We start from the raw sequence: 27,108 nt of genomic DNA on the forward strand, positions 1-27,108 counted from the left end.
GGCCCTTAATAATCCCGCCTCCGAATCCAAGTGTTTGACATGAGGGAGGGGACCAGTCATTTTATGATTAAACTTTATCAATGTAGAAGCAACAGTCATTTTTCATACTTTGATTTGGTTTCATCCAAATATAATTTTGACTGTTCGGGACCTTTAAGTTTTAGTAAAGTGATTTTAATAACCTGCTTTTAATATCCTGCAGAGAGCAGATAATGGATGGGTAGATCTTTGTTCAGTTATATGCAGATAATGGATGGGTAGATCTTTGTTCAGTTATATGCAGATAATGAATGGGTAGATCTTTGTTCAGTTATATGCAGATAAAGGATGGGTAGATCTTTGTTCAGTTACATGCAGTTAAAGGATGGGTAGATCTTTGTTCAGTTACATGCAGTTAAAGGATGGGTAGATCTTTGTTCAGTTACATGCAGTTAAAGGATGGGTAGATCTTTTTTCAGTTACATGCAGTTAAAGGATGGGTAGATCTTTGTTCAGTTACATGCAGTTAAAGGATGGGTAGATCTTTTTTCAGTTACATGCAGTTAAAGGATGGGTAGATCTTTGTTCAGTTACATGCAGTTAAAGGATGGGTAGATCTTTGTTCAGTTACATGCAGTTAAAGGATGGGTAGATCTTTGTTCAGTTACATGCAGTTAAAGGATGGGTAGATCTTTGTTCAGTTATATGACAAATTATCTGAGAACCCAAAAACAAATTATAAGGTGTTCCTCAGGGTTCGGTACTTGGACCCCTGCAGTTCTTGTTATACATGTTGGCACTTTAATTCCTATACATGGTAGGGATGTCATGGCCATAATAATGACGTATATCTATGGTTATCAATTAACCAAGAGGAGGCTGCTGTAAAACATTTCACTGTACCTATCTGTTGTATGTGACAATACAACATGTATTTTTATTTATTTTTGGCATATAAATATTGGATGACAGCCAGTCAACTTCCTCTTCCCCTCTTCACTCAGACTAGACAGCCAGTCAACTTCCTCTTCCCCTCTTCACTCAGACTAGACAGCCAGTCAACTTCCTCTTCCCCTCTTCACTCAGACTAGACAGCCAGTCAACTTCCTCTTCCCCTCTTCACTCAGACTAGACAGCCAGTCAACTTCCTCTTCCCCTCTTCACTCAGACTAGACAGCCAGTCAACTTCCTCTTCCCCTCTTCACTCAGACTAGACAGCCAGTCAACTTCCTCTTCCCCTCTTCACTCAGACTAGACAGCCAGTCAACTTCCTCTTCCCCTCTTCACTCAGACTAGACAGCCAGTCAACTTCCTCTTCCCCTCTTCACTCAGACTAGACAGATGATGTTATCTAGCTGTGTGTTTCTGAGTTTCTGAGCTTCTGAGCTGTGTGTGTGTGTGTGTTTCAGAGCCAGCGGTGGCCAGCTGTGCCCAGCGCCCTGTGGACCTTGTGTTCATGCTGGACGGGTCAGAGAGGATGGGAGTGGAGAACCACCGCCGAGCCAAGGAGTTCATTGAGAACGTGGCGCGCCGCCTCACGCTGGCCAACGGCCAATCAGACGACAGGAACGCCCGCATCGCCCTGCTGCAGTACGGCAGCAAATCAGAACAGAAGGTTGAGTTTTCGCTCACGCACAATCTGACGGTGATCGCTGATTCGCTGGCTGGGATGAGCTACATGGACTCCGCCTCCTCTCTGGGCAGCGCCATCATACACGCTGTCAACAACCTGGTGATGTCACAGGTACACGTTACGCACACACGCTGTCAACAACCTGGACAGTTCTACCTACAGTGTACACTGAATAACTATACTGTCTCTGTTCTACAGGGCAGCCGTCTGGCTCGTTGTAATACTGTATAACTACACTGTCTCTGTTCTACAGTCGTAATACTGTATAACTACACTGTCTCTGTTCTACAGTCGTAATACTGTATAACTATACTGTCTCTGTTCTACAGTCGTAATACTGTATAACTACACTGTCTCTGTTCTACAGTCGTAATACTGTATAACTATACTGTCTCTGTTCTACAGTCGTAATACTGTATAACTATACTGTCTCTGTTCTACAGTCGTAATACTGTATAACTACACTGTCTCTGTTCTACAGTTGTAATACTGTATAACTATACTGTCTCTGTTCTACAGTCGTAATACTCTATAACTACACTGTCTCTGTTCTACAGTCGTAATACTGTATAACTACACTGTCTCTGTTCTACAGTCGTAATACTGTATAACTACACTGTCTCTGTTCTACAGTCGTAATACTGTATAACTATACTGTCTCTGTTCTACAGTCGTAATACTGTATAACTGCACTGTCTCTGTTCTACAGTCGTAATACTCTATAACTACACTGTCTCTGTTCTACCGTCGTAATACTCTATAACTATACTGTCTCTGTTCTACAGGGCAGCCGTCTGGCGCGTCGTAACGCAGAACTGTCTTTTGTCTTCATTACCGACGGAATCACTGCCAGCGAAAGCCTGGAGGAGGGCGTGTCGGCCATGCGGCGGGCTGAGGGTGTTCCCACGGTGATCGCCATGGGGACCGACACGGACCAGGACGTGCTGAGGAAGGTTGCCCTGGGAGACACGTCAGCCATCTTTAGAGGAGAGGACTACGCCACGCTGGGGAAACCCACATTCCTAGAACGCTTCATCCGCTGGGTCTGCTAACCAGCTCATTAGAGCTAACCAGCTAACCAGCTAACGAGCTCGTTAGAGCTAACCAGCTGTGTTTTAACTAACAGTTAAAGGTGCAATCCGTAAGAATCTTTTTAGTAACGAAATAAACAAACAAATCAATGTGTTCTCAGATGTGAAGGTGCTCTGTGCTTTGCAAAGTTTAAGCAAAAAGTGACAGAACTTGGAAGCTCAACTTCTAGCTCGTCCAAGAGACACAAGGCACTCCAGATTTTTTTATCTTTTAAATTAATTAAATGACAGATTTCACCTTTAACTAGCTAAGCCCAAACAACCAAAGCCTTTCTCATCAGAGAGTTACTGATACTGAAGTGTGAAAGAGGTTTGTAAGTCTTGTTTCTGTTAGTTTTTTTGTATTGTGTTTCTAGAAGAGATCCCTCACTGTGAGGTCTGTATCAGTACGTTTGTATTTTACACTAAAGGTGCTATTCTAGTGGAAGGAGTTACACACAGTCTCGTGTTGCACAAACAGTCAACTCTGTTTATCAAACAGTCTTAATTTTTAAACAGTTCAGTTTTTCAAACTTTGTAATTTCAATAGAAGTGCCGCTTTATACTTTATTATTCTAGTTCAGGGGACCATCCACTCATTTAGACACATCTCTCACACACATCTCTCACACACATCTCTCACATACACACATCTCTCACATACACACATCTCTCACACACAAACACACCAATTAGTTCAGGGTTTCAAACTCGGTCCTGTCCTCCTGCTGAGCTAGCTACTCTGAGCTAGCTACTAAACCCAACACCCCTACATCTATACCCAACACACCCACACTTTTACCCAACACACACACACACACACACACACACACACACACACACACTGAAAATGCATTTGTTGTAAACTGAGCAGTATGTAATAAAGCTAGCTGTGGTGAAACCAGACCTGTGTGTGTTTGTACACATCTGTATTGTACCTGTATTTAAAATCTTCTAGATGTGAACCATAAGTATCCTGTCTGTCCTCTGGAGTGTCTGGAAGCCACAACCTGCTGTTTGAAGGGGAATGGAAACACTTGGCCTTGACACCCCCCCTATACACATGGAATTATAGATACAGTGGGGAGAACAACTATTTGATACACTGCTGATTCTGCAGGTTTTCCTACTTACAAAGCATGTAGAGGTCTGTCATTTTTATCATAGGTACACTTCAACTGTGAGAGACGGAATCTAAAACAAAAATCCAGGAAATCACATTGTATGATTTTTAAGTAATTCATTTGCATTTTATTGCATGACATAAGTATTTGATCACCTACCAACCAGTAAGAATTCCGGCTCTCACAGACCTGTTAGTTTTTCTTTAAGAAGCCCTCCTGTTCTCCACTGTATTAACTGCACCTGTTTGAACTCGTTACCTGTATAAAAGACACCTGTCCACACACTCAATCAAACAGACTCCAACCTCTCCACAATGGCCAAGACCAGAGAGGGTGTAAGGACATCAGGGATACAATTGTAGACCTGTACAAGGCTGGGATGGGCTACAGGACAATAGGCGAGCAGCTTGGTGAGAAGGCAACAACTGTTGGCTCAATTATTAGAAAATGGAAGAAGTTCAAGATGACGGTCAATCACCCTCGGTCTGGGGCTCCATGCAAGATCTCACCGCGTGGGGCATCAATGATCATGAGGAAGGTGAGGGCCAGAACTACACGGTAGGACCTGGTCAATGACCTGAAGAGAGCTGGGACCACAGTCTCAAAGAAAACCATTAGTAACACACTACGCCGTCATGGATTAAAATCCTGCATCGTACGCAAGGTCCCCCTGCTCAAGCCAGCGCATGTCCAGGCCCGTCTGAAGTTTGCCAATGACCATCTGGATGATCCAGAGGAGGAATGGGAGAAGGTCATGTGGTCTGATGAGACAAAAATAGAGCTTTTTGGTCTAAACTCCACTCACCGTGTTTGGAGGAAGAAGAAGGATGAGTACAACCCCAAGAACACCATCCCAACCGTGAAGCATGGAGGTGGAAACACCATTCTTTGGGGTTGCTTTTCTACATAGGGGACAGGACGACTGCACTGTATTGAGGGAAGGATGGATGGGGCCATGTATCGCGAGATCTTGGCCAACAACCTCCTTCCCTCAGTAAGAGCATTGAAGATGGGTCGAGCCTGGGTCTTCCAGCATGACAAATACCCGAAACACACAGCCAGAGCAACTAAGGAGTGGCTCCGTAAGAAGCATCTCAAGGTCCTGGAGTGACCTAGCCAGTTTCCAGACCTGAACCCAATAGATAATCTTTGGAGGGAGCTGAAAGTCCGTATTGCCCAGCGACAGCCCCGAAACCTGAAGGATCTGGAGAAGGTCTGTATGGAGTAGTGGGCCAAAATCCCTGCTGCAGAGTGTGCAAACCTGGTCAAGAACTACAGGAAACGTATGATCTCTGTAATTGCTTTTCTGATGTATCAAATACTTATGTCATGCAATAAAATGCAAATGAATTACTTAAAAATCATACAATGTGATTTTCTGGATTTTTGTTTTAGATTCCGTCTCTCACAGTTGAAGTGTACCTATGATAAAAATTACAGACATGCTTTGTAAGTAGGAAAACCTGCAAAATAAGCAGTGTATCAAATACTTGTTCTCCCCACTGTATACCTCTCCTTAATGCAACCACTGGGTCAGATTTCAAATAACCTTTACGGAAAAAGCAAACCATGCAATAATCTGAGACGGCGCTCAGAACAATAGTCAAATTAGCTGCCATGTTGGAGTCAACATAAACCATAAATTACATGCTAAATATTCCCTTACCTTTGATGATCTTCATCAGAATGCACTCCCAGGAATCCCAGGTCCACAATAAATGCTTGATTTGTTCGATAATGTCCGTCATTTATGTCCAATTAGCTCCTTTTGTTAGCGCGTTTGGTACACCTATCCAAACGCTAGTGCTGGTCGACCATTTTTTCGGACAAAAACTTCAAAAAGTTATATTACAGGTCGAAGATAACATTTCAAACTAAGTACAGAATCAATCATTAGGATGTTTTTATCATAAATCTTCAAGAAAGTTCCAACCGGAGAATACCTTTGAGGAGGAACAGAACGCAGACGGTTGACATCTAGTGGAAGCGCTAGGAAGTGAATCTTCATTCATATCGCAATGGGATTTCAATAGGGAATGGTTTGAAAATATACCAACCTCAGATTTCTCACTTCCTGTTTGGATTTCTTCTCAGGTTCTTGCCTGCCATATGAGTTCTGTTATACTCACAGACATCATTCAAACAGTTTCAGAAACATCAGTGTTTTATATCCAATACTAATAATAATATGCATATATTAGCAACTGAGACTGAGGAGCAGGCCGTTTATTCTGGGCACCTTTCATCCAAGCTACTCAATAGTGCCCCTGCAGCCTTAAGACAATACCTTTAAGACAGCACTTTTAAGACAGCACCTTTAAGACAGCATCTTTAAGACAGCACCTTTAAGACAGTATCTTTAAGACAGCATCTTTAAGACAGCACCTTTAAGACAGCATCTTTAAGACAGCACCTTTAAGACAGCATCTTTAAGAGAGCATCTTTAAGACAGCATCTTTAAGAGAGCACCTTTAAGAGAGCGTCTTTAAGACAGCGCCTTTAAGACAGCATCTTTAAGACTGTTTCCAATCTGGCCCTCAAACCATCACAGTCACCTAATAATCCCCAGTTTACAATTGGCTCTTTCATCCCCCTCCTCTTCCCTGTAACTATTCCCCAGGTCGTTGCTGTAAATGAGAGCGCGTTCTCAGTCAATTTACCTGGTAAAATAATGGATAAATAAAAATACATTTTTAAAAAGACAGCGTCTTGGTTACTGTCTGCAGAACTTTGTATAAGGGATATAAAACTTTCAGTCATCTTCGTGGGTCTGAAACATAATAGGCCTAGGTCTTCTTTTGGTCTGGTCATACAAGCACCAAAACACACAATTTACTCAAGCCTGCCAATGGAACATTGGTGTCAATCTTTACTCTGGCAATTCAAGACGGCGCTACCCGTAGAGCTAATAAACTTGATTCAATATCAAAATCCTAAAAATAGAGATGTTTCTATGTTAAATGCACATGTTTAGTAGTAGTGGATTGAATACATCTATTTGCTTAACTTTAGTGTTTTCATTCCCCTTTAAAACACCTCTTACACGATAAATACTGTAATGACCTGACTAGATCATACAGGAACAATTGCCCAGACAGAGGATTGAGTTAATGAATTGACGGTTTATTAACCCAACTTTACACAGGCTACTGTTTGGCCGTAGCCCACGCCAAATAAATGGATACCCTATTTAAAAACCGTGAGCTTCTCTTGTGAAGGCCAGACGTAAGAGAAAGAACAATGGCTAAACCTGGTCTTAACCTCCAATGCTCCCTGCCCAACCCCCCTCCACCAACCACCAGGAAGCCCGGCATCAGAACATTCCAGGCATCCCCGTGATTGGCAGATAGCAGGTTGATTGGCATGTCGGGACCCCGCGAACACTTGTAAGTACAACACAACCCTATTACCAGCCTGTTCAACCTCTCTTTCATATCGTCTGAGATCCCCAAGGATTGGAAAGCTGCCGCAGTCATCCCCCTCTTCAAAGTGGGCGACACCCTGGACCCAAACTGTTACAGACCTATATCCATCCTGCCCTGCCTATCTAAGGTCTTCGAAAGCCAAGTCAACAAACAGGTCACTGACCATCTCGAATCCCCCCGTACCTTCTCCGCTGTGCAATCTGGTTTCCGAGCCGGTCACGGGTGTACCTCAGCCACGCTCAAGGTACTAAACGATATCATAACCGCCATCGATAAAAGACAGTACTGTGCAGCCGTCTTCATAGACCTTGCCAAGGCTTTCGACTCTGTCAATCACCGTATTCTTATCGGCAGACTCAGTAGCCTCGGTTTTTCGGATGACTGCCTTGCCTGGTTCACCAATTACTTTGCAGACAGAGTTCAGTGTGTCAAATCGGAGGGCATGCTGTCCGGTCCTCTGGCAGTCTCTATGGGGGTGCCACAGGGTTCAATTCTCGGGCCGACTCTTTTCTCTGTATATATCAATGATGTTGCTCATGCTGCGGGCGATTCCCTGATCCACCTCTACGCAGACGACACCATTCTATATACTTCCGGCCCGTCCTTGGACACTGTGCTATCTAACCTCCAAACGAGCTTCAATGCCATACAACACTCCTTCCGTGGCCTCCAACTGCTCTTAAACGCTAGTAAAACCAAATGCATGCTTTTCAACCGTTCGCTGCCTGCACCCGCACGCTTGACCAGCATCACCACCCTGGATGGTTCCGACCTTGAATATGTGGACATCTATAAGTACCTAGGTGTCTGGCTAGACTGTAAACTCTCCTTCCAGACCCATATCAAACATCTCCAATCGAAAATCAAATCAAGAGTCGGCTTTCTATTCCGCAACAAAGCCTCCTTCACTCACGCCGCCAAACTTACCCTAGTAAAACTGACTATCCTACCGATCCTCGACTTCGGCGATGTCATCTACAAAATTGCTTCCAACACTCTACTCAGCAAACTGGATGCAGTTTATCACAGTGCCATCCGTTTTGTCACTAAAGCACCTTATACCACCCACCACTGCGACTTGTATGCTCTAGTCGGCTGGCCCTCGCTACATATTCGTCGCCAGACCCACTGGCTCCAGGTCATCTACAAGTCCATGCTAGGTAAAGCTCCGCCTTATCTCAGTTCACTGGTCACGATGGCAACACCCATCCGTAGCACGCGCTCCAGCAGGTGTATCTCACTGATCATCCCTAAAGCCAACACCTCATTTGGACGCCTTTCGTTCCAGTTCTCTGCTGCCTGTGACTGGAACGAATTGCAAAAATTCGCTGAAGTTGGAGACTTTTATCTCCCTCACCAACTTCAAACATCTGCTATCTGAGCAGCTAACCGATCGCTGCAGCTGTACATAGTCTATTGGTAAATAGCCCACCCATTTTCACCTACCTCATCCCCATACTGTTTTTATTTATTTATTTTTCTGCTCTTTTGCACACCAATATCTCTACCTGTACATAACCATCTGATCATTTATCACTCCAGTGTTAATCTGCATAATTGTAATTATTCGCCTACCTTCTCATGCCTTTTGCACACAATGTATATAGACTCCCCTTTTTTCTACTGTGTTATTGACTTGTTAATTGTTTACTCCATGTGTAACTCTGTGTTGTCTGTTCACACTGCTATGCTTTATCTTGGCCAGGTCGCAGTTGCAAATGAGAACTTGTTCTCAACTAGCCTACCTGGTTAAATAAAAGTGAAATAAAATAAAAATTAAAATCAATAACCGAACACATAACACAGTAATAACTTGGTAAAAAATATATAGAACCTTGTAGGCAGTAAGATAACCTGACCAAGGCTCTGTTATAGAGACATGAATGTGAAGGAAAAAGTCGCGGGGCTGCCTTTTGGCAAACTACAGATTGCACCATCGTCAGAATGAGCGGATTTGTCAAAGAGGACGCGCTCTCCCTCAGCTATGTTTGGTCACACAGGGACACCATAGGATGGACCTTGACCACAGCTGATTAGGTGCTGACTAGTTCGAGTGAGTTAGTTAGTTTACATCTGGAATAAAGGTTTGTGTCTGTGCAATTCATCTCAGCCGCGCTGGACAAGAGACTGATACATCACTTTTGTGAGTATGTTTACAAAGTAATAAAACACATTGTCCGCATTTTACCCTCTTTTCACGTTCTTTCTACTTAGTAGATTGTATAGTCAACGCGTTCATTTTGAACTGTGCTCCAAGTCGTTTTGAAATCGGAGCATCTACGCCTGCAATTTAACATCACGAGCGGAACCTGTATCATTGTCCAGTCTTGCCACTGCACCGTCATTGTAAATACGAACGTGTTCTTAACTGACATGCCTAGTTAAATAAAGGTCAATTAACGTAACCGTGAACCGTGGCACTTTGAAGCATATGATTGGTCTAGTTATGTAAGGGATCAAGGGGATTGGATGCATGTTTTAAAGAAACGCCCCTCAAGATTAGACTGTGTAGAGTACGAGGATCTTCAACTAGTAGATATAGACCACCTGAATATTGATATTCAATAGCTTTTTCTTGACGGTTGGGTGATTTAGAGAAATTAGCCCTATTTTTTTTTTAAAGAGAGAGTTAAATCCAAATACAAAATCTTTGTGACCTTATCTTGAAATAAGTCTATGGACAAGGACACTGCAATCAATCTATGATTTGTTTACCCACTGCCATCAATATGACCATTTCCTGTGCAGATCCTTAGTGTATTGGTGACAATTCCTGCCGCGTATCACATACAACTTTCCACCTGAGAACAGGGATCCCTGCTTCCAACCTTCCCACTGTTTCTAGGGAACAGGGATCCCTGCTTCCAACCTTCCCACTGTTTCTAGGGAACAGGGATCCTGCTTCCAACCTTCCCACTGTTTCTAGGGAACAGGGATCCCTGCTTCCAACCTTCCCACTGTTTCTAGAGAACAGGGATCCTGCTTCCAACCTTCCCACTGTTTCTAGAGAACAGGGATCCTGCTTCCAACCTTCCCACTGTTTCTAGAGAACAGGGATCCTGCTTCCAACCTTCCCACTGTTTCTAGAGAACAGGGATCCTGCTTCCAACCTTCCCACTGTTTCTAGAGAACAGGGATCCTGCTTCCAACCGTTCTGTTTCTAGAGAACAGGGATCCTGCTTCCAACCGTTCCACTGTTTCTAGAGAACAGGGATCCTGCTTCCAACCATTCCACTGTTTCTAGAGAACAGGGATCCTGCTTCCAACCTTCCCACTGTTTATAGAGAACAGGGATCCTGCTTCCAACCTTCCCACTGTTTCTAGAGAACAGGGATCCCTGCTTCCAACCTTGACCACTGTTTGTAGAGAACAGGGATCCCTGCTTCCAACCTTCAAATCAAATCAAATTTATTTATATAGCCCTTCGTACATCAGCTGATATCTCAAAGTGCTGTACAGAAACCCAGCCTAAAACCCCAAACAGCAAGCAATGCAGGTGTAGAAGCACGGTGGCTAGGAAAAACTCCCTAGAAAGGCCAAAACCTAGGAAGAAACCTAGAGAGGAACCAGGCTATGTGGGGTGGCCAGTCCTCTTCTGGCTGTGCTGGGTGGAGATTATAACAGAACATGGCCAAGATGTTCAAATGTTCATAAATGACCAGCATGGTCAAATAATAATAATAATAAGGCAGAACAGTTGAAACTGGAGCAGCAGCACGGTCAGGTGGACTGGGGACAGCAAGGAGTCATCATGTCAGGTATTCCTGGGGCATGGTCCTAGGGCTCAGGTCCTCCGAGAGAGAGAAAGAAAGAGAGAATTAGAGAGAGCATATGTGGGATGTCCACTGTTTCTAGAGAACAGGGATCCCTGCTTCCAACCTTCCCACTGTTTCTAGAGAACAGGGATCCTGCCACCAACCGTTCCACTGTTTCTAGAGAACAGGGATCCCTGCTTCCAACCTTCCCACTGTTTCTAGAGAACAGGGATTCCTGCTTCCAACCTTCCCACTGTTTCTAGAGAACAGGGATCCTGCTTCCAACCGTTCCACTGTTTCTAGAGAACAGGGATCCTGCTTCCAACCTTCCCACTGTTTCTAGAGAACAGGGATCCTGCTTCCAACCTTCCACTGTTTCTAGAGAACAGGGATCCTGCTTCCAACCGTTCCACTGTTTCTAGAGAACAGGGATCCTGCTTCCAACCTTCCCGCTGTTTCTAGAGAACAGGGATCCTGCTTCCAACCTTCCCGCTGTTTCTAGAGAACAGGGATCCTGCTTCCAACCGTTCCACTGTTTCTAGAGAACAGGGACCCTGCTCCCAACCTTCCCACTGTTTCTAGAGAACAGGGATCCTGCTTCCAACCTTCCCACTGTTTCTAGAGAACAGGGATCCTGCTTCCAACCTTCCCACTGTTTCTAGAGAACAGGGATCCTGCTTCCAACCTTCCACTGTTTCTAGAGAACAGGGATCCTGCTTCCAACCGTTCCACTGTTTCTAGAGAACAGGGATCCTGCTCCCAACCGTTCCACTGTTTCTAGAGAACAGGGATCCTGCTTCCAACCGTTCCACTGTTTCTAGAGAACAGGGATCCTGCTCCCAACCGTTCCACTGTTTCTAGAGAACAGGGATCCTGCCACCAACCGTTCCACTGTTTCTAGAGAACAGGGATCCTGCTTCCAACCGTTCCACTGTTTCTAGAGAACAGGGATCCTGCTTTCAACCTTCCACTGTTTATAGCATTAGCCTGTCTCCCTCTCATTTCATTACTGTCTGAACAAAGTGACAACCAACTAAAAAATATATTTACAAAATATTAGCATACTTTAAATGCCCCCCCCCAAAAAAAAAAAATCTCAGTCATCAAATGGTGTGTCCATGTAATGTTTAAACCTGAACCTAAACCTGAACCTAAATCACCTGACCTGTGGGTTTTATTGTCCACCCTGGATCACCTGACCTGTGGGTTTTATTGCCCACCCTAGTCACAGGCCTAAGCCATGTCAAGATACGTAGAATGCAGGAAATGATCTATAAAAGAGTAATATGTTCCTGATGGAGCACCCCCAGTTCCCCGTCTAGGGGGTGCACCAGGGGGGCAATGAAATCCAAATGGCAAATCTCACTCTAAGCTTTCTTCAACAGTTGGCAGCCCTGCGACAGCGCAGATCTAGCAGATCTAGAGGCAGATCTAGCAGATCTAGCGGCAGATCTAGCAGATCTAGCGGCAGATCTAGCGGCGGATCTAGCGGCGGATCTAGCAGATCTAGCAGATCTAGCAGCAGATCTAGCAGCAGATCTAGCAGATCTAGCAGCAGATCTAGCAGCAGATCTAGCAGATCTAGCAGCAGATCTAGCAGCAGATCTAGCGGCGGATCTAGCGGCAGATCTAGCGGATCTAGCAGCAGATCTAGCAGCAGATCTAGCGGCGGATCTAGCAGATCTAGCAGATCTAGCAGCAGATCTAGCAGCAGATCTAGCGGCGGATCTAGCGGCGGATCTAGCAGATCTAGCAGCAGATCTAGCAGCGGATCTAGCGGATTTAGCAGCAGATCTAGCAGCAGATCTAGCAGCAGATCTAGCGGATCTAGCAGCAGATCTAGCAGCAGATCTAGCAGCAGATCTAGCAGATCTAGCAGCAGATCTAGCAGATCTAGCAGCAGATCTAGCAGCAGATCTAGCGGATCTAGCAGCAGATCTAGCAGCAGATCTAGCGGATCTAGCAGCAGATCTAGCGGATCTAGCAGCAGATCTAGCAGCAGATCTAGCAGATCTAGCAGCAGATCTAGCGGATTTAGCAGCAGATCTAGCAGCAGATCTAGCAGATCTAGCAGCAGATCTAGCAGATCTAGCAGCAGATCTAGCGGATCTAGCAGCAGATCTAGCGGATTTAGCAGCAGATCTAGCAGCAGATCTAGCAGATCTAGCAGCAGATCTAGCAGCAGATCTAGCGGATCTAGCAGCAGATCTAGCAGATCTAGCAGCAGATCTAGCGGATCTAGCAGCAGATCTAGCAGCAGATCTAGCGGATCTAGCAGCAGATCTAGCGGATTTAGCAGCAGATCTAGCAGCAGATTTAGCAGCAGATCTAGCAGCAGATCTAGCAGCAGATCTAGCGGATCTAGCAGCAGATCTAGCGGATTTAGCAGCAGATCTAGCGGATTTAGCAGCAGATCTAGCGGATTTAGCAGCAGATCTAGCGGATTTAGCAGCAGATCTAGCGGATTTAGCAGCAGATCTAGCGGATCTAGCAGCAGATCTAGCAGCAGATCTAGCGGATCTAGCAGCGGATCTAGCAGCAGATCTAGCGGATCTAGCAGCAGATCTAGCAGCAGATCTAGCAGCAGATCTAGCGGCTGCCTGGGCAACAGCGTGTTATTATGCAGTAATATGTGAATAAGTCCTCCAACAGTAAAGGGGCCCAGTAACTTAGTTAGGTTGCCTTTTATCATTGTATCTGTTAATTCCAGTGTCGTTCAGGTTGTCAAAATGTTGTCTGTATTTTTAAAGTTGCAGGTTAAGTTTAGGCTACAGGTTATATCTTTGACACTGCCCCAGGTTAGAGATAGATTTGACACGTGTGTGTGTGTGTGTGTGTGTGTGTGTGTGTGTGTGTGTGTGTAGTGTGATGGAGGGGGACCATATAACTACCCTGTCTACTCCTGTAATGGTTGTGGATGTTGATATAGTGAAGAGGAATGCTGAGAAAATGAGAGAACACTGGACCAAGCTGGGAGTCACTCTTCGACCCCACATGAAGACACACAAGACCCTGTAAGACACACACACATTTACACACACACACACATACAAACCCAATAAGAGACCTGAACTGTGTGTGTGTGTGTGTTGTGAGTGTGGTGATATAATGACAGGTGGGTCTAGGAGTTGTATCGTCGTGTCAACACTGGCAGAAGCCGGTTTCTATGCCGACCACGGATATGACGACATCCTGTATGCCTACTCTGTGCCCTTTGACAAGGTACACACCCTAACCCCTCCACACTACACCCTAAACCCTCCACACTACACCCTAACCCCTGCACACTACACCCTAACTTCCATAGTGGAGGGTAAATGCTGTTTACACATCCTAACCTCTCCACACTACACCCTAAACCCTCCACACTACACCCTAACCCCTCCACACTACACCCTAACCCCTCCACACTACACCCTAACCCCTCCACACTACACTCTAACCCCTCCACACTACACCCTAACCCCTCCACACTACACCCTAACCCCTCCACACTACACCCTAACCCCACCGCACTACACCCTAACCCCTCCACACTACACCCTAACCCCTCCACACTACACCCTAACCCCACCACACTACACCCTAACTTCCATAGTGGAGGTTAAATGTTGTTTAAACACCCTAACCCCTCCACACTACACCCTAACCCCTCCGCACTACACCCTAACCCCTCCGCACTACACCCTAACCCCTCCGCACTACACCCTAACCCCTCCGCACTACACCCTAACCCCTCCGCACTACACCCTAACCCCTCCACACTACACCCTAACTTCCATAGTGGAGGTTAAATGTTGTTTAAACACCCTAACCCCTCCGCACTACACCCTAACCCCTCCGCACTACACCCTAACCCCTCCGCACTACACCCTAACCCCTCCGCACTACACCCTAACCCCTCTGCACTACACCCTAACCCCTCCGCACTACACCCTAACCCCTCCGCACTACACCCTAACCCCTCCGCACTACACCCTAACCCCTCCGCACTACACCCTAACCCCTCCGCACTACACCCTAACCCCTCCACACTGCACCCTAACTTCCATAGTGGAGGGTAAATGCTGTTTACACATATAAACCTACCCTTTGCTGAGAAATGCATTAAAAGTTGTTACGTTACTTACTGCCAACGGCGACCAGCGTTTTGCTTCTACCTCACTAACTAACTGTACAGCTAGATGCCTCTACCTCACTGCCTGCACACTAACTGTACAGCTAGATGCCTCTACCTCACTGCCTGCACACTAACTGTACAGCTAGATGCCTCTACCTCACTGCCTGCACACTAACTGTACAGCTAGATGCCTCTACCTCACTGCCTGCACACTAACTGTACAGCTAGATGCCTCTACCTCACTGCCTGCACACTAACTGTACAGCTAGATGCCACTTGCCTACTCTGTGCCCTTCGACTATGTATCCTACACCAGACCCTTAAACTGTGTGTGTGTGTGTCTGTGTGTGTGTGTGTGTGTGTCTGTGAGCATGCGTGTTCGAGCTAGAAACACAAGCATTCCGTTGCCCCCGCAATAACATCTGCTAAACACGTGTATGACAAATAAAATGAGATGTGTCTATGTGTGGTGTGTGTGTCTGTGTGGTGTGTGTGTCTATGTGTGGTGTGTGTCTATGTGTGGTGTGTGTCTATGTGTGGTGTGTGTCTATGTGTGGTGTGTGTCTATGTGTGGTGTGTGTCTATGTGGTGTGTGTGTCTGTGTGGTGTGTGTGTCTGTGTGGTGTGTGTGTCTGTGTGGTGTGTGTGTCGGTGTGGTGTGTGTCGGTGTGGTGTGTGTGTCTGTGTGGTGTGTAAGGTTGAGCGCTGTGCGGTGCTGGCAGAGCGTCTGTCTCTGTTCCAGGTGTTGTTGGACCACAGAGATGCTCTGGAGCAGCTGAGGAAGAGACCACTGACAGACAGGCGGGTGTGGCACGTCTGGCTCAAACTGGACTGTGACAACGGAAGAGGTGAGAGGGGGTTCTAGAATGTTCTAGAATGCTATTATGGTGTTCTAGAATGCTTCGCTGTTCTGTTCCTTCAGACCTGGGCCAAAAGTATGTCAAATATGTTAATGTTTGAAATATACTATATAAATAAAGTTTGATTTGATTTTGAAAGTCAGATACTTGAAGTATTTGAGGTGCACTTGGCTTGGTGTTTACTATTCCATTGGTTTGAAATCAAGTGCACCTCAAAGTATTGGGAGAATTTGACTCTTGTACTTGACCCAGGGGCGCGTTCAGTAGGATGCAGCGTTTTGAAACGTTCAGATGCCTCTCTGACATGGTGAATAAGCAATCAGCTCCATTCATGGAATTTCTATACGCAACGTTCGACAACTTTTGGCCACTGAACGTGGCTCTGGTTTGTGTTCAGTGCAACAAAACGGGACCTTACTGAACCACCAGTTCAATAACGTTGTGATTATGATATAAAAATATATATATTTTATACCTGTTTTCTCCCCAATTTCACGGTATCCAATTTTGTCGTAGTCTTGTCTCATCTCTGCAACTCCTGTACGAACTCAGGAGAGGCGAAGGTCGAGAGCTGTGCGTCCTCCTTAACACCAACCAAGCCACACTGCATCTTGACACAATGCCCGCTTAACCCGGAGGCCAGCCGCACTAATGTGTTGGAGGAAACGCCGTACACCTGGTGACCGTGTCAGCGTGCACTGCACCCGGCCCACCACAGAAGTCGCTAGTTTTGCACTGTTGGTTAAGGGCCTGTAAGTAAGCTTTTCACCTGTTGTATTCGGCGCACGTGACAAATAAACTTGCATTTGAATTAGTGTGCGACATCCCTGCCGGCCAAACCCTCCCCTAACCCGGACAATGCTGGGCCAATTGTGCGCCGCCCCATGGGTCTCCCGGTCGCAGCCGGTTGCAACAGAGCCTGGACTCGAACCCAGAATCTCTAGTGGCATAGTGGCACAGCTAACACTGTGATGCAGTGTCTTAGACACTCTTATGGTGGGATTATAGTGGCCCAGAGGACAGTTTCCATATGGTTGGATTATAGTGGCCCAGAGGACAGTTACCATATGGTTGGATTATAGTAGCCCAGAGGACAGTTACCATATGGTGGGATTATAGTAGCCCAGAGGACAGTTACCATATGGTGGGATTATAGTAGCCCAGAGGACAGTTACCATATGGTGGGATTATAGTGGCCCAGAGGACAGTTACCATATGGTGGGATTATAGTGGCCCAGAGGACAGTTACCATATAGTGGGATTATAGTGGCCCAGAGGACAGTTACCATATAGTGGGATTATAGTGGCCCAGAGGACAGTTACCATATGGTGGGATTATAGTGGCCCAGAGTACAGTTACCATATGGTGGGATTATAGTGGCCCAGAGGACAGTTACCATATGGTGGGATTATAGTGGCCCAGAGGACAGTTACCATATGGTGGGATTATAGTGGCCCAGAGGACAGTTACCATATGGTGGGATTATAGTAGCCCAGAGGACAGTTACCATATGGTGGGATTATAGTGGCTCAGAGGACAGTTACCATATGGTTGGATTATAGTGGCCCAGAGGACAGTTACCATATGGTGGGATTATAGTGGCCCAGAGGACAGTTACCATATAGTGGGATTATAGTAGCCCAGAGGACAGTTACCATATGGTTGGATTATAGTAGCCCAGAGGACAGTTACCATATGGTGGGATTATAGTGGCCCAGAGGACAGTTACCATATGGTGGGATTATAGTGGCCCAGAGGACAGTTACCATATGGTGGGATTATAGTGGCCCAGAGGACAGTTACCATATAGTGGGATTATAGTGGCCCAGAGGACAGTTACCATATAGTGGGATTATAGTGGCCCAGAGGACAGTTACCATATGGTGGGATTATAGTGGCCCAGAGTACAGTTACCATATGGTGGGATTATAGTGGCCCAGAGGACAGTTACCATATGGTGGGATTATAGTGGCCCAGAGGACAGTTACCATATGGTGGGATTATAGTGGCCCAGAGGACAGTTACCATATGGTGGGATTATAGTACCCCAGAGGACAGTTACCATATGGTGGGATTATAGTAGCCCAGAGGACAGTTACCATATGGTGGGATTATAGTGGCCCAGAGGACAGTTACCATATAGTGGGATTATAGTAGCCCAGAGGACAGTTACCATATGGTGGGATTATAGTAGCCCAGAGGACAGTTACCATATGGTGGGATTATAGTAGCCCAGAGGACAGTTACCATATGGTGGGATTATAGTAGCCCAGAGGACAGTTACCATATGGTGGGATTATAGTAGCCCAGAGGACAGTTACCATATGGTGGGATTATAGTGGCCCAGAGGACAGTTACCATATGGTGGGATTATAGTGGCCCAGAGGACAGTTACCATATAGTGGGATTATAGTAGCCCAGAGGACAGTTACCATATGGTGGGATTATAGTGGCCCAGAGGACAGTTACCATATGGTGGGATTATAGTGGCCCAGAGGACAGTTACCATATGGTTGGATTATAGTGGCTCAGAGGACAGTTACCATATGGTTGGATTATAGTGGCCCAGAGGACAGTTACCATATGGTGGGATTATAGTGGCCCAGAGGACAGTTACCATATGGTGGGATTATAGTGGCCCAGAGGACAGTTACCATATGGTGGGATTATAGTGGCTCAGAGGACAGTTACCATATGGTTGGATTATAGTGGCTCAGAGGACAGTTACCATATGGTGGGATTATAGTGGCCCAGAGGACAGTTACCATATAGTGGGATTATAGTGGCCCAGAGGACAGTTACCATATGGTGGGATTATAGTGGCTCAGAGGACAGTTACCATATGGTTGGATTATAGTAGCCCAGAGGACAGTTACCATATGGTTGAGTGTTGTTATTTCAGATGAACACACATATCGATCAGGTCACACCCACCAATGGGGAGCAAATGTACATTTTAATGGGGGTTGAAGAACGAAGCGCACCGTTTTGGGGAAACGCATCGTTCAGTACAAACTGTAACACGACGTAGCAAACGTTGAACTGAACACACCGGGGTTCTGTTTTGTAGCGGGTGTTCTGCACTCGGAGCCAGAGGCACTGAGATTGGCCCAGGCCATCTCTGAGTCAGAGGGGGTGGAGCTGACGGGGGTGTACGCCCACTGTGGGAACACCTATGGCTGCAGAGGGGCGGAGCAAATACATGCTGTTGCCCATGAAACAACCACCCTCGTACTGCAGTTCATGGAGAAGTAAGAACACGCACACACACACACACACACACACACACGGCAGCATAGCCTAGTGGTTAGAGCGTTGGACTAGTAACCGGAAGGTTCAAACCCCCGAGCTGACAAGGTACAAATCTGTCGTTCTGCCCCTGAACAGGCAGTTAACCCACTGTTCCTAGGCCGTCATTGAAAATAAGAATTTGTTCTTAACTGACTTGCCTAGTAAAAAAAGGTAAAATCCCCCCCAAAAAAACACACACACACATACACAAAGACACACAAGTCTCTCTCTCTCTCTCCAGACTGAAGGCTGTGGGAATCAGCTGTAAGTCCAGTATAGGCTCCACCCCCTCCTGCAGCCAGCCAATCAGTGACATGGCCAAGCTCAGCGAGGTGCATCCTGGGAACTACGTCTTCTTTGGTCAGTGTGGTGTGTGTGTGTGACCTCAACAGATCTATTGTAGTAGAAAGCAGTGTTGTTTTCTGATTGGCTGCTGTGCTTTCTGTAGACGTGCAGCAGTCTGTGATTGGTTCGTGCGGTCTGGAGGACGTGGCTGTCAGGGTTCTGAGCAGGGTTATAGGTCACTCTCCTCACAGAAACCAGCTGCTCCTCGACTGTGGCTGGTCTGCTCTCAGGTACAGAAGCTGTATTAAATGCTGTCGTTATTACTATTATACTACTGTCATAGTACTGTTATTATTATTATTATTATTATTATTATTATTATACTACTGTCATAGTACTGCTATTATTATACTACTGTCATAGTACTGTTATTATTATTATTATTATTATTATTATTATTATTATACTACTGTCATAGTACTGCTATTATTATACTACTGCCATAGTACTGTTACTATTATACTACTGCCATAGTACTGTTATTACTATTATACTACTGCCATAGTACTGTTATTACTATTATACTACTGTCATAGTACTGTATTATTATACTACTGTCATAGTACTGTTGTTATTATTATTATACTACTGCCATAGTACTGTTATTACTATTATACTACTGCCATAGTACTGTTATTACTATTATACTACCGTCATAGTACTGTTATAGTACTTATTATTATACTACTGTCATAGTACTGTATTATTATACCACTGTCATAGTACTGTTACTATTACTATACTACTGTCATAGTACTGTTATTATTATTATTATTATTATTATTATACTACTGTCATAGTACTGTTATTATTATTATACTACTGTCATAGTACTGTTATTATTATTATACTACTGTCATAGTACTGTTATTATTATTATACTACTGTCATAGTACTGTTATTATTATTATACTACTGTCATAGTACTGTTATTATTATTATACTACTGTCATAGTACTGTTATTATTATTATACTACTGTCATAGTACTGTTACTATTATTATACTACTGTCATAGTACTGTTATTATTAGTATACTACTGTCATAGTACTGTTATTATTATTATTATACTACTGTCATAGTACTGTTATTATTATTATACTACTGTCATAGTACTGTTATTATTATTATACTACTGTCATAGTACTGTTACTATTATTATACTACTGTCATAGTACTGTTATTATTATACTACTGTCATAGTACTGTTATTATTATACTACTGTCATAGTACTGTTATTATTATTATTATACTACTGTCATAGTACTGTTATTATTATTATACTACTGTCATAGTACTGTTATTATTATACTACTGTCATAGTACTGTTATTATTATTATTATTATTATTATACTATTGTCATAGTACTGTTATTATTATTATACTACTGTCATAGTACTGGTATTATTATTATACTACTGTCATAGTACTGTTATTATTATACTACTGTCATAGTACTGTTATTATTATACTACTGTCATAGTACTGTTATTATTATTATTATACTACTGTCATAGTACTGTTATTATTATTATTATACTACTGTCATAGTACTGTTATTATTATACTACTGTCATAGTACTGTTATTATTATTATACTACTGTCATAGTACTGTTATTATTATTATACTACTGTCATAGTACTGTTATTATTATTATACTACTGTCATAGTACTGTTATTATTATTATACTACTGTCATAGTACTGTTATTATTATTATACTACTGTCATAGTACTGTTATTATTATTATACTACTGTCATAGTACTGTTATTATTATTATACTACTGTCATAGTACTGTTATTATTATTATTATTATTATACTACTGTCATAGTACTGTTATTATTATACTACTGTCATAGTACTGTTATTATTATTATACTACTGTCATAGTACTGTTATTATTATTATACTACTGTCATAGTACTGTTATTATTATTATACTACTGTCATAGTACTGTTATTATTATTATTATTATACTACTGTCATAGTACTGTTATTATTATTATACTACTGTCATAGTACTGTTATTATTATTATACTACTGTCATAGTACTGTTATTATTATTATACTACTGTCATAGTACTGTTATTATTATTATACTACTGTCATAGTACTGTTATTATTATACTACTGTCATAGTACTGTTATTATTATACTACTGTCATAGTACTGTTATTATTATACTACTGTCATAGTACTGTATTATTATTATTATACTACTGTCATAGTACTGTTATTATTATTATTATTATACTACTGTCATAGTACTGTTATTATTATTATACTACTGTCATAGTACTGTTATTATTATACTACTGTCATAGTACTGTTATTATTATACTACTGTCATAGTACTGTATTATTATACTACTGTCATAGTACTGTTATTATTATTATTATACTACTGTCATAGTACTGTTATTATTATTATACTACTGTCATAGTACTGTTATTATTATACTACTGTCATAGTACTGTATTATTATTATTATACTACTGTCATAGTACTGTATTATTATACTACTGTCATAGTACTGTTATTATTATTATTATACTACTGTCATAGTACTGTATTATTATTATACTACTGTCATAGTACTGTTATTATTATACTACTGTCATAGTACTGTTATTATTATTATTATTATTATTATACTACTGTCATAGTACTGTTATTATTATTATTATACCACAGTCATAGTACTGTATTATTATTATTATACTACTGTCATAGTACTGTATTATTATTATACTACTGTCATAGTACTGTTATTACTATTATACTACTGTCATAGTACTGTTATTACTATTATACTACTGTCATAGTACTGTTTTTATTATTATACTACTGTCATAGTACTGTTATTATTATTATACTACTGTCATAGTACTGTTATTATTATTATACCACAGTCATAGTACTGTATTATTATTATTATACTACTGTCATAGTACTGTATTATTATTATACTACTGTCATAGTACTGTATTATTATTATACTACTGTCATAGTACTGTTATTACTATACTACTGTCATAGTACTGTTATTATTATACTACTGTCATAGTACTGTTATTACTATTATACTACTGTCATAGTACTGTTATTACTATTATACTACTGTCATAGTACTGTTATTACTATTATACTACTGTCATAGTACTGTTATTACTATTATACTACTGTCATAGTACTGTTTTTATTATTATACTACTGTCATAGTACTGTTATTATTATTATACTACTGTCATAGTACTGTTATTATTATTATACCACAGTCATAGTACTGTATTATTATTATTATACTACTGTCATAGTACTGTATTATTATTATACTACTGTCATAGTACTGTATTATTATTATACTACTGTCATAGTACTGGTATTACTATACTACTGTCATAGTACTGTTATTATTATACTACTGTCATAGTACTGTTATTACTATTATACTACTGTCATAGTACTGTTATTACTATTATACTACTGTCATAGTACTGTTATTACTATTATACTACTGTCATAGTACTGTTTTTATTATTATACTACTGTCATAGTACTGTTATTATTATTATACTACTGTCATAGTACTGTTATTATTATTATACTACTGTCATAGTACTGTTATTATTATTATACTACTGTCATAGTACTGTTATTATTATTATACTACTGTCATAGTATTGTTATTATTATTATACTACTGTCAGTACTGTTATAGTAGTTATTATTATTATTATACTACTGTCATAGTGCTGTTATTATTATTATACTACTGTCAGTACTGTTATAGTACTGTTATTATTATTATACTACTGTCATAGTACTGTTATTATTATTATACTACTGTCATAGTACTGTTATAGTACTGTTATTATTATTATACTACTGTCATGGTACTGTTATTACTATTATACTGTCATAGTACTGTTATTATTATTATTATACTACTGTCATAGTACTGTTATTATTATTATACTATTGTCATAGTACTGTTGTTATTATTAAACTCAGCAAAAAAAGAACCGTCCTCTCATTACCAACTGTTTATTTTCACCAAACTTATCATGTGTGAATATTTGTATGAACATAACAAGATTCAACAATACACTGAACAAGTTCCACAGACATGTGACTAACAGAAATGGAAAAATGTGTCCCTGAACAAAGGGGGTGAATATCAAAAGTAACAGTCAGTATCTGGTGTGGCCACCAGCTGCATTAAGTACTGCAGTGCATCTGCTCCTCATGGACTGCACCAGATTTGCCCGTTCTTGCTGTGAGATGTTACCCCACTCTTCTACCAAGGCACCTGCAAGTTCCCGGACATTTCAGGGGGATATGGCCCCAGTCCTCACTCTCCGATCCAGCATGCTCAATGGGATTGAGATCCGGGCTCTTCGCTGGCCATGGCAGAACACTGACATTCCTGTCTAGCAGGAAATCACACACAGAACGTGCAGTATGGTGGCATTGTCATGCTGGAGGGTCATGTCAGGATGAGCCTGCAGGAAGGGTACCACATGAGGGAGGAGGATGTCTTCCCTGTAATGCACAGCGTTGAGATTGCCTTCAATGACAACAAGCTCAGTCCGATGATGCTGTGACACACCGTCCCAGACCATGACGGACCCTCCACCTCCAAATCAATCCCGCTCCAGAGTACAGGCCTCGCTGTAACACTCATTCCTTCAACGATGAATGGAAATCTGACCATCATCCCTGGTGAGACAAAACCGCGACTTGTCAGTGAAGAGCACTTTTTGCCAGTCCTGTCTGGTCCACGGACATTGCAATTTATTGTCCTGGCCACATCTGCAGTCCTCATGCCTCCTTGCAGCATGCCTAAGGCACATTCACGCAGATGAGCAGGGACCCTGGGCATCTTTCTTTTGGTGTTTTTCAGAGTCAGTAGAAAGGCCTCTTAGTGTCCTAAGTTTTCATAACTGTGACCTTAATTGCCTACCGTCTGTAAGCTGTTAGTGTCTTAACGACCGTTCCACAGGTGCATGTTCATTAATTGTTTATGGTTCATTGAACAAGCATGGAAAACAGTGTTTAAACCCTTTACAACGTGTGAAGTAATTTGGGATTTTTACAAATTATCTTTGAAAGACAGGGTCCTGAAAAAGGGACATTTATTTTCTGCTGAGTTTATATTACTACTGTCATACTATTATTATTTCTACTGTAATAATTATTACGACTGTCATAGTACTGTTATTACGACTGTCATAGTACTGTTATTACGACTGTCATAGTACTGTTATTACGACTGTCATAGTACTGTTATTACGACTGTCATAGTACTGTTATTACGACTGTCCTGTCATAGTACTGTTATTACTACTGTCATAGTACTGTTATTACTACTGTCATAGCACTTATTACTACTGTCATAGTACTGTTATTACTACTGTCATAGTACTGTTATTACTGTCATAGTACTGTTATTACTACTGCCATAGTACTGTTATTTCTGTTACTGTCAGTATTGTTATTACTACTGCCATAGTACTGTTATTACTACTGTCATAGTACTATTACTACTGTCATAGTACTGTTATTACTACTGCCATAGTACTGTTATTACTACTGCCATAGTACTGTTATTACTACTGCCATAGTACTGTTATTACTACTGTCAGTACTGTTACTGTCATAGTACTGTTATTACTACTGTCAGTACTGTTATTACTACTGTCATAGTACTGTTATTATTACTGGCAGTACTGTTATTGTTACTGTCATAGTACTGTTATTACTACTGTCTGTACTGTTATTACTGTCATAGTACTGTTATTACTACTGCCATAGTACTGTTATTACTACTGTCAGTACTGTTATTACTACTGTCAGTACTGTTATTATTACTGTCATAGTACTGTTATTACTGTCAGTACTGTTACTACTGCCCTAGTACTGTTATTACTACTGTCATAGTACTGTTATTACTACTGTCATAGTACTGTATTATTATCACATTTCAGTCTCGATGGAGCTGGGAAACTGCCCACTGGATACGCTGTTATAGAGGGACATCCTGACCTCAGGTACTACTACAGTACTACTATGGTAATACTAGGACTGATATTACTGTTAGAGGGACATCCTGACCTCAGGTAGTACTACTATGGTAATATTACGACTGTTATAGAGGGACATCCTGACCTCAGGTACTACTACAGTACTACTATGGTAATACTACGACTGATATTACTGTTATAGAGGGACATCCTGACCTACTACAATGTCACTACTGTACTGCTACTACTCCTATACTTCTGCAGTACCACTAGTCTGACCCCTGTCCTCCCTGTGTCTGTCCGTCCCCCTCCAGGTTGTTGTCTATGACCCAGGAGCATGGCAGAGTGGAGCCTCTCTCAGGACAACTGGACTACAGCAGATACCCCCTGGGAACACTACTGACTATTATACCTTACCATGTGAGTACTCATCCCTGACTCCTCCCCTATTCAGTCACCCCCTACTGCATTAGTACTCATCCCTTACCCACTCTCATCCCCTACCACGTTAGTATCTTTAAGTTGTCATTGTACACTACTGACTATTATACCTTACCATGTGAGTACTCATCCCTGACTCATCCCCTATTCAGTCATCCCCTACTGCATTAGTACTCATCGCTTACTCCTCCCCTATTCAGTCACCCCCTACTGCATTAGTACTCATCCCTTACCCACTCTCATCCCCTACCACGTTAGTATCTTTAAGTTGTCATTGTACACTACTTGTACTGCATGTCAGAGGTCTAATATAGGTGTGTTCATCCAGGCTTGTGCAACAGCCATGATGCATTCTGTGTACTACGTCCACTCTGGAGGTCGGCTGGTGGGAAAGTGGACACCCACACGTGGCTGGTGATCAAAGGAGCATCATGGGAAATGTAGTAATGTGTGGGTGTGTAGTCCTGGAGGGAATCAGCCTGAGCAAAGCTGGACAGAATCACTAATCACCTTGAAGCTCAAATGACTTATTATGTGATGTTGGGAAATGTCCTTCCTGATGTCATCGTTTCTATTGTTGTCCGTCCTGCATTGGGGCGGTACTATACAGCCGTCACTGACACTAAACCATGTTTTACACTAATAAATGAACCACTTTCCTTAAACCTTTTTTATTCTCCCAAACTGGATGGTCATTGTTAGTAATAGCAAATATACACTGTACAAAACATTAGGAACACCTACTCCTTCCATGACAGACTAACCAGGTGAAAGATATGATCCCTTATTGATGTCACTTGTTAAATCCACTTCAATCAGTGTAGATGAAGGGGAGGAGACGGGTTAAATAAGGATTTAAGTCTTGAGATGATTGTATGTGTGCCATTGAGGGAGAAGTGCCTTTGAACCACAGGAGGCTGGTGATTGGAGGACGCCTCATAATGGCTGGAACGGCATGGAAACCATGTGTTTGATACCTTTCCCCTCTAGCCATTACCACGAGCCTCCCAGTTCTAGGCGCACCAGTT

The 27,108-nt window shown here is 42.4% G+C and overlaps 2 protein-coding genes across 8 annotated transcripts in view; both read left to right on the plus strand.

The window, feature by feature from the left end:
- LOC110531056 (collagen alpha-2(VI) chain) overlaps window positions 1-3,588 on the plus strand; it is a 65,039-nt gene extending 61,451 nt beyond the window's left edge. For 3 of the 5 annotated variants that reach the window (XM_036986772.2, XM_036986773.2, XM_090183011.1), the window contains 2 exons: window positions 1,389-1,723; window positions 2,398-3,588. In XM_036986772.2, coding sequence (XP_036842667.2) covers window positions 1,389-1,723; window positions 2,398-2,664 — 602 coding nt within the window. In that variant the 3' untranslated portion in view covers window positions 2,665-3,588. Of the gene's footprint in view, window positions 1-1,388; window positions 1,724-1,810; window positions 1,859-2,397 lie in introns of those variants that run through there. The other 2 variants (XM_036986775.2, XM_090183009.1) reach the window with 1 other exon arrangement.
- A 5,522-nt stretch (window positions 3,589-9,110) lies between these two features.
- Window positions 9,111-26,749, plus strand: zgc:162816 (D-serine dehydratase). 3 transcript variants are annotated; one of them, XM_036986777.2, is made up of 10 exons: window positions 9,111-9,374; window positions 13,851-14,000; window positions 14,079-14,208; window positions 15,804-15,954; window positions 19,038-19,218; window positions 19,500-19,618; window positions 19,707-19,833; window positions 25,604-25,666; window positions 25,954-26,059; window positions 26,409-26,749. In XM_036986777.2, the coding sequence occupies exons 2-10, from the start codon at window positions 13,855-13,857 to the stop codon at window positions 26,496-26,498; spliced, it is 1,113 nt and encodes a 370-aa protein (XP_036842672.1). In that variant the 5' UTR covers window positions 9,111-9,374; window positions 13,851-13,854; the 3' UTR covers window positions 26,499-26,749. The 3 variants fall into 3 exon arrangements, with proteins under 3 accessions (XP_036842672.1, XP_036842674.1, XP_090039138.1); XM_036986779.2 differs by having other exon boundaries at window positions 15,849-15,954; XM_090183012.1 differs by lacking the exons at window positions 19,038-19,218; window positions 19,500-19,618.
- The last annotated feature ends 359 nt before the right edge of the window (window positions 26,750-27,108 follow it).

The sequence above is a fragment of the Oncorhynchus mykiss genome, chromosome 8 (assembly GCF_057628025.1).
Source record: "Oncorhynchus mykiss isolate SJ-2025 chromosome 8, ASM5762802v1, whole genome shotgun sequence".
Lineage (NCBI taxonomy): Eukaryota > Metazoa > Chordata > Actinopteri > Salmoniformes > Salmonidae > Oncorhynchus > Oncorhynchus mykiss.